This window comes from Zerene cesonia, chromosome 9 (assembly GCF_012273895.1).
Source record: "Zerene cesonia ecotype Mississippi chromosome 9, Zerene_cesonia_1.1, whole genome shotgun sequence".
NCBI lineage: Eukaryota > Metazoa > Arthropoda > Insecta > Lepidoptera > Pieridae > Zerene > Zerene cesonia.
Window position 1 is genome coordinate 6,266,334 of NC_052110.1, and position 14,625 is coordinate 6,280,958.

Sequence of the window (14,625 nt, forward strand, 5' to 3'; positions counted from 1 at the left end):
GTAATAAATGTTATTTGCAGTTAACAATTTTCTTTTTTCTTTATTACAATATTTATGGCAAGACTAGGTATACTATAATATTATAAGTGACAAAGTTTGTAAGGATGTGTATTTGTGTGTTGCTCTTTCACGCAAAAACTACAGAACCGATTGCAATGAAATTTGGTACATAGACAGCTGGACAAGTGGAATAACATATAGGCAACTTTTTATCCCGATATTCCTACGGGATACGGACTTACGCGGGTGAAACCTCGGGTCGCAGCTAGTATTGTATAACTACAACTTCGTAGGTATAATTGGCGTGTTTTTTATGTCAATTCTTGAATATCCTGTATATTCAAGAATTGACATAAAGCATAGTACACCAAATGTTCCACATTTGGTGTACTATGCTCAACGGCATTTACCGCGAACCTCGACTTGGGCTGTCGCATGAATGGAGGGGCCGTACTCGGTCGGGCGCTCACCCGGGTGGGCGCCCGAACGGGTGAGCGTGCGTTGTTACACAACTTATAGCTCAAAAATGTCTGAACCGAAAGATGCACAAAATACTTTATTTTAAACTATTAACATTTCATAATTACACATACCTATAAAAATTGACACTTTCAAGTTTTGCACGCGGATTCGTTCGCGTACAACACCGTGCGGGACAGCAAATTTCATCTTTGTCATAAATGAGTGTCATAACTAAAAGCATATGAATATATCCTATCCTACTATCCTACTTCCTATCCTACTAATATTATAAATGCGAATAATATAATAATTTTTTATTTTCATTACTTTCATGCAAAAACTACTGAACCGATTGGAATGATTTTGGTACGTAGACTGCTAGGCAACTGGAATAACATATAGGCAACTTTTTGCCCGATATTCCTACGAGGTACGGAATATTACTTACGCGGGAGAAACTGCGAAAAAGACAAAAATACATGAGATTATATTGAATGAGTCCATGTTTATTATAAAATAGTAGGTAAATTAAAAAGATAACTAACTATAATCATAACTTTATTAAATCTACAATAGATAAAACGGTGCATTTGCACTGACTTAAACCAATGTACAAAAATATCATCATTCCCAGCATAGCAATTCTCAATTGCTTTATACATTCTATTATTTACTAAATTTACTAAAACTATAAATTATTTACAATATTATTTATTATTTATTTTGGGTAAAAGTTAGCAGTGGACGACAGGTCATGGCAATTATTATTATTTCTGGCAAGTTTTTTATTAAGTCTTAGTATCGGTACTAATAATGAAAATGTATTTAATTAATCTGCTATAGATCCATACATAAATCTTTCATTCATTTTGACACTTTCAAACAATTTTTTACAATTTAATAAAAAAGAAATATTCATTCGCAATAACTTATCATTACTTGTTATTTTGTAAGTATGAAGACAAATAAAAATTATTTCCAGTTTTAGTTTTGTGGTTATTAAATTATCACTACTTTAGAAATGAACAATTTTTAACGATTTTTTACTAATGATACCTTCAATATGTATTTAAAGAAAGATATTTTTATGTTGCAACATTTAAAATACATTCTCACAATATCTGGAATGGGAGATCTAAACATTCTCTTAAAAGGAAGAATTAATAATTTTATTTCATAATTATAAATATTCTACCTGCATTATAAATACATAAAATTGACTGTTATCATAACTATTACACTAACACAATTGTATCGCTTTTGTAATTGCTTTAAAGTTTAAACTATATGCAATGTTTATTTCTTATGCAATTTATAAGTCAATGTATGTATTATAACGTAATATTTCAAAACAAATATTGTAATGTTACTTAAAATTATACATTCACTCCTAATTTTGAATTATATATATATAAACTTATAGAAACTGACATGATATGCAAAATATGCTTCTTATATATTAGTTTCGAACAATTTTTTTAAGTCAGTAACTTATTTCATAAGGCACTCCATCTAAAGGCAAATTTCAATAGAAGTCGAAGATCTCATGAAATGATTTCATAATTGGGCAATACTAATTATAATACAAAAAAATGCAAGAAAATAGAAAGTTGGCAATATTTAATATAATATTAAGCGGTGGGATTTATTCAACCCTCAAAGGCAAAAGTTATCAAACCATAATATTTAAAATATTGAAAATTGGCATTGAATATTAAAAAGCAATTATCGCATTGTACCTTGATAATATATCTAATATGAAAAATTCACAAATATGGTTCTACTTATTTCATTTAAATTTGTTATACAATTGAATCAGCTTTTTTTGAAACTATGAATTATTGTCACAGTGTACTTGCTGTACTTTATTATCACAGTTTATATTTGATTAATCAGTCGTATTTGTATAGTAGATTTCAATCGAAGTATTAAATAAACCCCTTTACAAAATATACACACAGTATATAGCAGAGATCAGTTGCAATTAAATAAGTACTTATAGTAACCAACCAAAATAATGCATAATAAAAGTATTTAAAACAAAATAGTTTATCTTAAAAACTATGCTGTTATTTGCTTGTTCCATGCCAATGTTCTTGGCTAAAATGTGGCAACTCCATAGGCAATTTATTGTACACATTATTAACATTTTGTACTGGATGTGGTGGGGGTGCTTTAGGAACATTAGATTGCCGGAATTTTGTAGAATATTTGTAAAAATCGGACATTTCGAAAGGCTTCGTTTCTTCTCTGTAAGGTATACATTTACCCTGTTCTATCACTGTCAAATTTTTCGGCGATTCCAGCGAAATTGCGCTCGGCGACAATACTGGAGGACTATTAGGTACATGATTTGGGCTTTGCATAGCTGTATGCCGCCCAGACGATATCATTATTTCGTAGGGCTGAGAATTACCTATACTCGGCGTTCGTTTCAAGCTGCCGCTCTTCTTTAGGGTTGGTATTTCTCTTGTAGGTGAATCTAAAGATGTTTCATACCATTGCTTCTCTTTTAACTTAGTATCATGAGAGACAGGGGAAAATTTATTCATGCTGACAGAGTCAAAGTTTTGTGAATACCCTGACATTTGACTGACAGGACTGAGAGGGTCGTGACAGTGCCGCCTATCATCATAATCATCAGTTGAAACCTGCAGCTGCAAATGTAGAGGATTCCGTATTGTATTTCGCTCTCGTAATGGCAGAGTATTGGGGACAGGTATGTTCCTTTCCATTGGAACATGTATTCTATCTAGTGGTTGCTCTTGTATGTCTGTTTGAGATCTATGCTGATAAATTGTTGGAGGAGGTCTATATGCATCTGTCATATTCTCCAAGTGATGGTTGTAGTCACTGTGAGACGTAAGGTGGTATGTTTGAGTTCTCTGAAGTGTATTCCTACGAACACCATCTTGTCGTCTCTTCGGTTGAACTGGCGTTTGATGGTGATGTGTAATTGCACCTAGATGTTGACTCTGCGCTTTTAGCTGCGATGCATATTGATATAATAATGGTGTTGATCGCATTCCATTCTGTTGGGGCATAGGATGCTGAGCCATTGTGCCATGTGAATAATGAGTGGCTATATCTGGGTGGCTCGAACTAAAGTGTGTTTCTCTCAGCCGAGACACATTATGGGCTTCTGTAGGGCCATTATAATATATTTTGTTAGTATATTCTGTTGCCATAGTGTGGTGGCGGTACACTGGACCCTGCTGCAGTTCATTATGTATATTATCACTAGGCAAACCTTCGTGGCGATTAGCTAATGATGGATAGGTATGAGAAGGATGCATCGAAAACGTTTCAGGGTTGCGCTCTTGTGGCGGCGATGGGAAGAAATTAGAACAACTAGTTTCGGGACGGCGTACTTGCCTAGGATGAACGTTTTTAGCGGATACACCGGAAATCGACGGCGTAGATAGTCGATGAGAAATGTTCTTACGTAAGCTGTGTTCCGCATCATGCCGATCATTAGAAGCTTTAATCCGTCTAGAAGCGTTATCAGAGCCATCTTGAACATCAGTACCGTCTGTAGATCGATCCACACTCCGAATACTACCTAATCTATCTCTTTGTGGTACCTCTGGGCTCAAAGGCGCTTCCGGTGGCATAACACCCGTTAATTGAACTTCTTGAACACAAAGTTTGTATAGCTCTTCATTTTTAGCTGCTAACATCTGCTCAAGCTCTTTTTTTCGAGCCTGGAGCTTCAAAAGCTTGTCCTGCTTATCAGAATGTAAATCACTGCCCATTGTGCTCGTACCCATATTCACACCGAAACTATTTTATTAAGTTCATTGAAGAAACAGTTGTAGATCTATTTAGAATGAAAACTAAAAAAAAACATTAAACTAAAAAGTAAAACAAAGAAATTAAGAAAATAAATTACACTGACACATTCACACGCACAAGCCCGCACCCATGTTTTCTTTATATAAAATGCGTTCATTATTTCTTAAATCCTTCTCCTTCTCCTTTTGATTTTGATTGTATATATTGTAGTAAAGTTCATTATATTATTTGTGAAAATTTAAATGTAACTTAAAATAAATTTGTAAATATTCCCTTGGTGATATTGACTACAGAGATAAAACACAAAAACATAAAAACATTACCAAAGGATGCTTGTATCAAAATAAATTTTAATATGCAATTATTATTTATCTTGAATAATACACAAAATTGTAATACAATAATGTACCTATTTACATTTCAGTAAAAATTATCAATTTATATTGCTTTGGCATGCTTTGAACGCGACTTAAAAGTTTAACATTTGTTGGTCTGTCATTATGATAACCAGATTTTGACGTGTGATTATTTCAAATCAAATAAATTTAAATAAGGTCTCTTCGGGAAAGAGGACGGCTTCACCACGGCCAACTCAAATTCACAAGTTATATTAATTTAAATTAGAAAAATAATAACATAATACAGAAAATGTCGAAAGCATACAAGGCCGTAGTCTTATTTGCTGACAGATTTGTACCTCAAAAATTGCGTCCACTATGGGAACATGAAGCAGGTATTGCATTTAATATTCATTATTACCCTTATTCGTTTCCATATGAAACAGCTAATTTTTTAATTACGAATATTTATTATTATAGGTCCAAAAACAATATTTTTCTGGGCTCCAGCCTTTAAATGGGTAAGTGTTTCTTATCGATAAGATATTTTCAAGGTTACCATATTGTGCGACATTGTAAAGGGCAATTTAAAATAATACGTAATTCTATTCAATATAGCATTTTGAGACCTTATTAAAAAATCTTCATATGCCAAATTTTTTAAATATAGACATTATATGGTCTATTAGTAGATTTGCAAAATCGAATAATCTTTTGTAAAATCTCACACAAATATCACAACCGTCACAAGTTGTATCCACAATATTAAAACATTTATTTTGATAGATAACAAAAGACTGCATTAAAAATTATCATCAGGCAATTATCTTTATATCTAATGATATTGATGCATGCTAGAGGGCATGCACGATAAATTTCTACCATTCATTTATTCACCAACTGCTCTCAATCTAAAAAAACATTTAACATGTTTCATTGTCAGCCTTACCTGGCGATTCAAATATTTCAGACGTGCACATAAAAAATCTTATTCCATATTTTGCCAACACACCATTATTTTATATAAGAGCAGTTAAAAGCATGTGGGTCACCTAATGCGAAGTGGTTGCCACCATCCATAAACACTTTCATCTCTATTTTACACTATACAAATAATTACCAGCTGAAAATAATACCAATAATATGGGCTTCTTTCTGTAAATCCATGTCGAGTGCTCATTGTGCAGGTGACAATAATTCATTATATTTAAAAAACTCACAACCTCTTTTTGAGGTTTTAAATGAAGAGCCTTGTTCGATCAGTATGTATTTCCTTGTTTGAAATTACCTGTATATGAGAAAATTGAGTGCTCCCACTGAGCCTTTCCTATATTTTAAAATAGAATAGATATCTTAATCCTGAGGCTTCACTCACATGGTTCCTGGTTAAAACAGTATTTTCTCATCCAGATAATCTTATCACTGTACCAAATGTCACACAAAGACAAAAGAGTTACAAATATACATCCATACATTCTTACAAATAATCTTGTTTATAACATTAGTAGAATACATCACAATACTCCAGACCTGATAACCAATAAACTACATTCACAAAACAGAAAAACCAATATATACCAACTCTATATATAAGGATAAAGTTAAAATTATGTCATAAACAAATTAAAATATTCGCCAGTATCTACTAATAAGCGGTGTCATACTCAGATCAGATCACATAATCATGAAATATCTCATCGCATTTAACACATTTCAGGGCTTGGTGTTGGCTGGTTTGGGTGACTTACAGCGCCCCGTCGAGACCTTATCCATTCCTCAATCAGCATCGCTAGCTGCCACCGGGATCATATGGTCACGTTATTCGCTCGTCATCATACCGAAAAACTATAGTCTATTCGCTGTTAATGTGTTTGTAGCTATGACGAGCCTTTACCAAATAGGCAGAGCTTACAGATACGAACAAGCTTTAAAGAACAAAGCGAGCAAATGATTTTCATACTCGCCGGGCCACAGGGATTTCATTTCGCGTTTGATATAGGACTATTCATTGTATAGGTCAATTGATAACATTTGCACTTGTCCTTTACTCTATCAACACACCGTTTAATTGTAAAATGGTAGATAGTTATACCCACAATAGATTCAACACTTACTTCAATTTTTTTTTTAATAATAGCGATCAAGTGAGTCGGACTTATGATATTAAGATTTCCAAGCTAAATGGAATTTGGTGTGTTTTCTAATTTTTGAAACTAGATTTATTATTTTATTATTTGTTCAATGTAAACCTTATCTCTGATAAATTTAACTGTCTATCACAGTATATAAGATACAGCCTAGTGGCAGACAGACAAAGCCGTATAGCAAAGTCTCAATAATCGGGTCCCATTTTAACCTTTGGATGTAGGACCCTAAAGATTATAATATACCAAAGTATAGACAAGTGCAAATAACTCCACTAAAGAAATTTGTAGTTCTATCTCAAACAACCATTGTACAAATTACAAGTAGTAAAGATCAATCTCAGTTATAGTTAATTTATTTATGAATATAAGCTCAAAGGGTTAACGTAGTTGCATTTTATCATGAGGTATTAAGTTTAAAAATGTATAGAGCTCTCATATGCAGGATAGAATAAGGTAATGGTGCTCGAAAGTTGATTTTAAATCTTCGACAATCTGTGATAGATATGGATATGTAATTACTATGTATAGAGCATTATTTATATAACTACCATCTGAAAATATTATCAACAATCGAAATTAGACTTCCTTTTCCTAGCCTGCGGGCAAACCACAATATTTATTTAATTTTCAGTGTTTAAAGAAAATGTTTTTTGTATGATTATAAATAAAGAAAAGTATTTAAAAAAAAACAGTGGAGGCTTATTGGTGAGAACTTCGGATATAAATTAACAAGTCTAAATGTATAAATTAAATTTAATAATAATTTGATTTTAATTGAACAATACATCTGCTCACTATCGCCATCATCATTGCTTAAAACGGTCATGAAAAACGTGAGGAAACCGGTATGTCTAAGAATCGACAGTTTTAACTTCTACATGTGACAACTCTCATATGGGCTGATGATGGTGAACTAAATTTTAAAGCAGCATTTTTTAATTAATGAATGATTTTAAATAATGCTCTATTAATCATAGAATCATATCAATTATAAATCATGTTAAATAAAGCGATGTGAAAAAAATGGATGACTATTTTTGTAACACCTTTTATAGTTAGAAAATATATTTTTCTATTGCAATATTTTCTTTTCTTTCTTCAATCTTCTCCATTATTCGTTTATGCATGTGCATGTGATATGGCTGTATCATGGATTTGAAATCTTTGCACGTGGAAAATTCTTTCATAAACGTATTAATGTGTATTATAGAGTAGATATGTATGTGTATGGAAGATAGTATAATATCTTTGAGATACAGTTGTGATATGTCACCGTGTAACTGAAAACACATTACAATCTCGTCGGCTAAATTACTGCGATATTGTAAACTGTCAACAAATTTCAATCCGTAACATACAAGTTAAAAGTCTATGCATTATTTTTCGGTGAATTATAAACTTTAAACAGAAAAACCGTTAAATAGTGAAATGGGCAATCAATATGGTGGGTTAGTAAATGCTTTAGAACATTTCACGGGGCTCCGTTGATAGCATCCTGTACCGACTGATGTTTGGGAAAAGTAATGTCTCTTAGAAAAATAATGCGTTAAATTTTAAGTAAATGTTACGGATTACAATTTGACGACGAATAACAATTTCACGAGTTAAATTGTAATATAAATGTTTTTACATTTTTACGGCGACAGATACATAAATCATGTGACTTGTTATGCAAACAAACGTTTACATATTGCTTGAGATACTTTATGTACATAGTTATAGCACAGATTATAGTAGCTATGTAGATTGTATGTACTTATGATCTAGATAACATACACTTATAGTTCCTAAAACCGTTGATGGTTTGGTTTCATTTGTTTTTTTTTCTGTTCGAATTTTTAAGTAACAGCACATTATTCCCCTGACCTCGAACGATAATTATGTAAATCCTTTTTTCACAGTTATGGTACATACATTATTAAGAACTTTACCTAGTAATTTATTAACGCTCCTCCATTTATATGTTTTTTTTAATCAATGTATGACTGATATTTTTAAAATACGAGTTCCACTGATAGTATAGCACAGATTATCAAATAGTATAAAAAGAAAACAGCACCTTCAAATACTTTTAGACTAAAAATTGGTTGCTTGGAAATTCTGAGGTAACGTGTAATTTCTATCACATATTTTACCGTTTTTCTGTTTGTGAATAACCTTATTGCTTCTAAATGTATCTACACAATATCATTTTCAGGCCCTTGTTGCAGCATCGATAGACGAATACCGCCGACCCCTTGATACAGTGTCGCCAACGCAATCAGCTACATTAGCGGCCACTGGATTGATCTGGACTAGATACTGTTTGGTTATTCGTCCAATAAATTACGCTCTATCACTTTGTAACTTCTCGCTAGGTGTCGCTAATGGCGTGCAGTGCTTCCGCGCCTATAGCTACCAGAAGGGTTTGGAAAAGATGGCATAATCTTTTTTAAAAGATAAGATAATGTAAGGGAAGAACGAACAAGTTCGCTTCTCTAAATACCTACTTAAAACAATGCTTTTTTAACCTTAACTTAAATAACATTCGAATTTTCTCCTTAAATTCGTGATAATGACTATCACGAGTTTAAGGAATCAATATAACTTAACTATATTTTATCATCTATGTACAGTTATTAATAATCAACACTAACAAAGTATAAAATAAATTAATTACCTAAGCAAAAAGCTTTTACTTAGGTAATTAACTTATTTTTGTATAGAAGCTCAAAGATTTAATTATTAGGATGAACAAATTTTTACACTTTTTTATTGAAAAATTATTGAATATTTTTTGAATTTATTACATATTGCGTTTTTTCGGAATCTTTAAACTCGAATATATTTGTTTCTATAACTATATTACATTTAAAAATTATAACCAATAGGTCAGGCAGACAAGCTTTTTTCCAGCATTCATTCCGTGTTATTTCTTACTATTAAACAGTATTTAATAGCACTTTTTGTATTATGCGGGTTCATGTGCAGTATTTGTCTTTATATATGTATGTCTTTATATCTTTAACAATAACTCACAGTTCAATTAAGAAAAAAAAACATTGTGCTCATAATATTTTCATTTAAGTTAGATCTTATCATAGATGCTTTCTACGCGCAACAGTGCCTTTTAGATTCCCCACACATATGACCTTCCTATAAACGTTAAAAGCTTTTTTAAACTGCCACAAATTATTAGCTTGTATTTTATATCCTACACGTTCAAAAACGTATTAATTAAAATAAACTAGAAATGTATCTGTGCCATAATATAATTTATTAATATTTTTTGAACGAATCAATTATTAAGTCATTGTTATACCAAAGTTATTACCGTGTACTTATTTCCTTGCCATATTTAATTTAGTCATTATATTATTGCCATGATATCTGATGTTTTTGTTAAAATATTTTTGTTAAATAAATCATTTTTCATTATTTTGCAAATTTTATTTTCATTTTAATTCCTCTCCTATTTATATGATGGATAAAAAGAAAATACTATGTCAGTAACGACTCTGAACTGACAAATGTTTTAATGAAATGGAAACATTTCAGTATTTTTATAATAAAAGATGAAGACTATATTTAAAATTATCATTAGTTCAAGACTAAAAATGAATCAGAATCTCGTTTAAAATATTTTACGTGAAATATGTCGAAAGTGTACAAAGGCATTATTTCAGTGGCAGATAAATTTATACCACAAGCACTACGTCCATTATGGGAACATCCAGCAGGTTTGTTTATTGAATTGTTAAAATTAATAAAAACTTTAAAATCTCGTTTTAAAGCTTGGGAAAATGTAGACTATGGATATTAAAATTAACTCTTGCTGCGAACTTACTTTCTTTTATTTTCCTATGACAACAGATGGTATGGAGAACAGGCCAGCCAACAATTTATAAAATAGGTCCAAAATACTTTAAATTGGTGCTTGTTTAAGCAAATATAGTATGTAAATGAGTATTAACCGCAAGCCAATCTCCAGTTTTTTTTTTTAAATTTGCCTGCAAATATTTTGATACCAACGCAGACACGGAACTTTACTTATATAAGTGTATAATCTATGCTTCACTTCTACCCTCCATGATTTAAAAATTAACTTTGCCAATCTATTTTAGGACCAAAGACAATATTTTTCTGGGCACCAGCGTTTAAATGGGTAAGCCAGACCTTTATATACATGAAAACTTCTGTCTATTTCTCACGAAGAACTTATTGCCATTGGACGTATTAGAATAGTCCTATATTCCCAAAGATTATATACATTTTAAAGTATAATAATAAGTATTTTATTAGTTTTTTTTTAAATCGACCCCAAAATTCATATTCCAGGGTTTGGTAATAGCTGGATTGGGCGATGTAACCAGACCACCAGAAACGTTATCCATACCCCAGTGCTTTTCCTTGGCAATAACCGGTGTTATATGGTCACGGTACTCGTTGGTAATTAAACCCAAGAACTACAGTCTTTTTACCGTCAATTTATTTGTGGCTAGTATTAATATATATCAGTTAGGACGAGCGTATCTCTACCAGCAATCTTTAAACAGGTGAAAACGGGTGTTTTTTTGTTTATTTAATATAAGAGATGCTGTTGTGTTTTATTGGATGTAGCCAGTAATAAAGAGATCAATCTATTTGTGTTTTTAATAAAAAAAGAAAATCATCACTAGAAATCAAAAGGGGGAAAATGTTGAGTTGAAGAACTACATGATTGTTTTAGTCAGTTGATAACAAATCACAGCCAGTCATAAAAACTATTAACAAAGTGAGGGTAGTTGGGTAGAAAATTGAATAAACAATGTATAAACACCAAGACACAATCCCTATGCGCGAATGCGCGCCACGTTTCAAAGTGATTCGACGTTTTATAGGATTCGTTAGCTAAACGACTTTTGAGAAGTTTTGAAAAGCGACATCTATATCTTAATTGACAGTTATTTATCCATCAGGATATTAAAACATAATTGGTATGCGACAACACATTTATTCCTCCACCATTTTTAATAGCTTCTCCATGCTGATCGGCGAGAAATTCCTGCCACCATCATTGGAGTACATCACTATATTCCTTACAACATAGCACTGCAAGTCGCCAATCTTGTAAATCGGCCTTCCCTCCCTCGTTTTCCCAGCGATTGGCACGAAGGTGATGCCCTTCTCCATGCATCTAGTTTCTAGAAGCTCCGAGAAGCTCTTCTGCGTGGTAGTTGCTAGGGCATCGGCTATCCTGGAGGTGGTCTCTGGTTTTGTTTCCGTGATCGTGAACCGTGGGGGTGGGGGTGGTTCAACGGCATCTATGTCCGTGCTTCTGTTCATCATGTCTAGAGCCTTCCGGAACGCGTCACGCACCACCGGCTCTTTGAGCACTTCGGGTGGGAACATTTTCTGGAAAAATATGTGTATTCGTAATTAGAATATTTGCAATATATAAGGGGCATTGTGGATTATGTTAAAAGATTTTGGCATGAATGCAAAGTGGAATAAATTAGCGGGTGTTGAAATTGAGATGTGACTGGAAATTATGAAGGTGATTTTCTGCCTACCTATAAAGAGGGTGGTGGAGGGAATTTTTTTTTTAATGTTATAGCGGGCAATTGAGCTGGTGGTTCCCCTGATGGTAAACGATTACGACCACCCATTAGTATTCGCAAAGATAGTGCCACTGCGAATGCGCTGCCAGCTTTTATGGGGTAAGGGATAAAGAAAGGATTGACGACTGAAAAGAAGGAATGGACTGGAAGGGATGAGAAAAAGGAAACCAGCTACCGGCACCCCCACACACCGTACGAAACACATAGCATGCTATTATTTCACACCGGATTCCTGTGGGGGTGTGGTAGTTCCCCCGTACGAGCCGGCCCAATTCGTGGCGAAGCGCACTCGGCTCCCACATCAAATTCTTCCTATTCAAAGTGAGGGTAGTAGGGTTGATTTTATGTTGTTCTTTTTATCAAACGCTAGTAAATAAAATATATACAATAGTTAATATATATATATTATTATATTGTTTGGAAGATGACAAACCATGGAATGTTGACGCTTAAGAACCACAGGTCAGTTCATTGGCGTCATCGTTATGTACATGTTACATATTATGTAGCATTGAAATATAAAATTTATATTATTTCAAAAGAGCAACTACAGAGTTCCTTGCCAACTCTTCTCTGTGAAACTGCCTTCCGAATTGGTAGTTAATTTTATAACTGTGGAATATTATGACGATTTAAAAGTGCTTCTTTCTATAAGAAGTCTAGTTGAATGCATAAATGTTTGTGTTTGAATTTGAGGTTGAGTTTGAGTAGGAGTTTGAGTAAGCGCACCTTGAAGTGCGTGTAGGAGGCGAGCACGGTGGCGTGCGGCGGCGCCGTGTTGAGCCAGGCGGCGAGCGCGGCCAGCCAGCGCGGCAGCAGCGCGCGCCCCGCCAGCGCCGCCACCGCCGGCGCGCCCACCAGCTCCACCCACTGCACGCACCACAGCCACGCCGCTGCAACACCACACCACCACACCACACCATCAGTTCCTATACGCGGGTGATACCGCAGGCCGCAGCTGCTCAGCCCGTATTTGCTCCGACCGCTGGGGTACGGGCCTGCTATGCGGGTTTGGGCCGTAAACATCCGCGCTGGCCAAGTATGGGTGGGCAGAAGTCACCTGTCGTTGAACTTTTGATTCTCGGACATGCCGGTGGTGATGTTATCAACATGCGTAGATAAATTGAAAAATCAATTTATTTCCTGCACGCTTGCTTGTAGTCGAACCCCCGACTTACCACTGCTTTTTTACTACAACGCCACGCGACGTATCAATCAATATAATAGTATTGTGTTGAATACTAGTTCGATGAAAATATTTTATTTAATTTTTTTAAATATGTATATAGCTTCTTTAACCAAAAAACAGGAAGCTTAAATTTTGAAGTGTTTGATATTATAGATAGTTTTTGTGGTGCACTAAATTTAAGTATCACCTGCCACTATGAATAGTATAGAACTAGGTGACATATTTTTTCAGATTTTTCTAACATTATATATTTTTTCTTCTCAAAAAAAAATCTGAACAACTTAGACATTATCCAATAAGTCATTCCTAACTGCAGCACCAAACAATCCACTCACTATTCTCCCTGCCGACGAGCTCCAACGGCGCATGCTGCAGGCAATGCTCCAACTTGGGCACTATATGATGGTGCAGGAGCGCCGTTAGGGCTCCGCCCCACGCATGCCGCCAGGCCGCCAGCAGCGGCTTGGCCGACGCGTCCGCCGGATGCCAGGCGGCTAGGGCGCTGGCCAGCCGCGAGCGGATCAGCGGGTACACGCTGGCATTTAACGCGTCACCTGCACAACATCGCCAAGTTATGTACGTTGAGGATAATAATAAAAATAAAATAAATTTATTTCCTATCAAATCACAAGATTTGCTTAGAGATAAGATGACAGAAATTGTGATAAGTGGCAGGCACCAGTTTTAGGCCGAGTTCAAAGTTCTCGCCTGTATAAAAGGGCACCAGCTTTCTTTCATAATTTAGTACAAGGATAAGGTTGTATATTATTTCTATAGATTTATAATTCAAAAAGTTAATATTTCATGTGGAGTTTTTGTGTGTGAGTGTGCGCGTGTGTGTATGTGTGTAAGTGCGCGTGCATGTGCGTAGGTGCGCGTATTTTTATTTATTTACTGATCAACAAAAATTATACAAATAAAAAAAAAATGGTTGCCTGTAAAGTCGGTTTTACGGGCGAAGATTTTACGTGACAACGTCTTTTTCTCGGTAGAATATTTATTGATATGAATATTATTAAATTGCACAATGGGAAGATGGAATTGAATGAAAATAAGAATTGCACAAATTTTAACTATAGAAAATATATTTTGTTAACTAAAAAGACAGAGACAGA

General features: G+C 34.1%; 4 protein-coding genes across 5 annotated transcripts in view; 2 read left to right on the plus strand and 2 right to left on the minus strand.

Moving 5' to 3' along the window:
• Positions 1-2,399: 2,399 nt before the first annotated feature.
• Positions 2,400-4,366, minus strand: LOC119829040. Its single transcript, XM_038351404.1, has one exon. The coding sequence runs from the start codon at positions 4,230-4,232 to the stop codon at positions 2,532-2,534; it is 1,701 nt and encodes a 566-aa protein (XP_038207332.1). The 5' UTR covers positions 4,233-4,366; the 3' UTR covers positions 2,400-2,531.
• A 398-nt stretch (positions 4,367-4,764) lies between these two features.
• LOC119829068 (mitochondrial pyruvate carrier 2-like) lies at positions 4,765-9,431 on the plus strand. Of its 2 annotated transcripts, none has more exons than XM_038351440.1 (3): positions 4,765-4,990; positions 5,076-5,116; positions 8,940-9,431. In XM_038351440.1, exons 1-3 carry the CDS (start codon positions 4,906-4,908, stop codon positions 9,165-9,167), a joined length of 354 nt encoding a protein of 117 aa, XP_038207368.1. In that variant the 5' UTR covers positions 4,765-4,905; the 3' UTR covers positions 9,168-9,431. The 2 variants fall into 2 exon arrangements, with proteins under 2 accessions (XP_038207368.1, XP_038207367.1); XM_038351439.1 differs by lacking the exon at positions 8,940-9,431 and adding an exon at positions 6,313-7,821 and having other exon boundaries at positions 4,788-4,990.
• Positions 9,432-10,376: 945 nt separating this feature from the next.
• LOC119829026 (mitochondrial pyruvate carrier 2-like) lies at positions 10,377-11,281 on the plus strand. Its single transcript, XM_038351384.1, has 3 exons — positions 10,377-10,461; positions 10,846-10,886; positions 11,060-11,281. The coding sequence occupies exons 1-3, from the start codon at positions 10,377-10,379 to the stop codon at positions 11,279-11,281; spliced, it is 348 nt and encodes a 115-aa protein (XP_038207312.1).
• Positions 11,282-11,694: 413 nt separating this feature from the next.
• LOC119829033 (septin-interacting protein 1) overlaps positions 11,695-14,625 on the minus strand; it is an 8,536-nt gene continuing 5,605 nt past the window's right edge. The window contains 3 exon segments of the mRNA XM_038351395.1: positions 11,695-12,115; positions 13,051-13,214; positions 13,846-14,237. Coding sequence (XP_038207323.1) covers positions 11,714-12,115; positions 13,051-13,214; positions 13,846-14,237 — 958 coding nt within the window. The 3' untranslated portion in view covers positions 11,695-11,713.

What these genes read in the sequence shown, in the direction of transcription:
- LOC119829040 (XM_038351404.1), bottom strand. Translation starts at nt 4,232, where the DNA reads ATGGGTACGAGCACAATGGGCAGTGATTTACATTCTGATAAGCAGGAC.
- LOC119829068 (XM_038351439.1), top strand. Translation starts at nt 4,906, where the DNA reads ATGTCGAAAGCATACAAGGCCGTAGTCTTATTTGCTGACAGATTTGTA. An exon ending in ACTATGGGAACATGAAGCAG is followed by an intron (nt 4,991 to 5,075) that starts GTATTGCATTTA and finishes TTATTATTATAG; the next exon opens with GTCCAAAAACAATATTTTTC. An exon ending in GGGCTCCAGCCTTTAAATGG is followed by an intron (nt 5,117 to 6,312) that starts GTAAGTGTTTCT and finishes AACACATTTCAG; the next exon opens with GGCTTGGTGTTGGCTGGTTT.
- LOC119829026 (XM_038351384.1), top strand. Translation starts at nt 10,377, where the DNA reads ATGTCGAAAGTGTACAAAGGCATTATTTCAGTGGCAGATAAATTTATA. An exon ending in ATTATGGGAACATCCAGCAG is followed by an intron (nt 10,462 to 10,845) that starts GTTTGTTTATTG and finishes AATCTATTTTAG; the next exon opens with GACCAAAGACAATATTTTTC. An exon ending in GGGCACCAGCGTTTAAATGG is followed by an intron (nt 10,887 to 11,059) that starts GTAAGCCAGACC and finishes TTCATATTCCAG; the next exon opens with GGTTTGGTAATAGCTGGATT.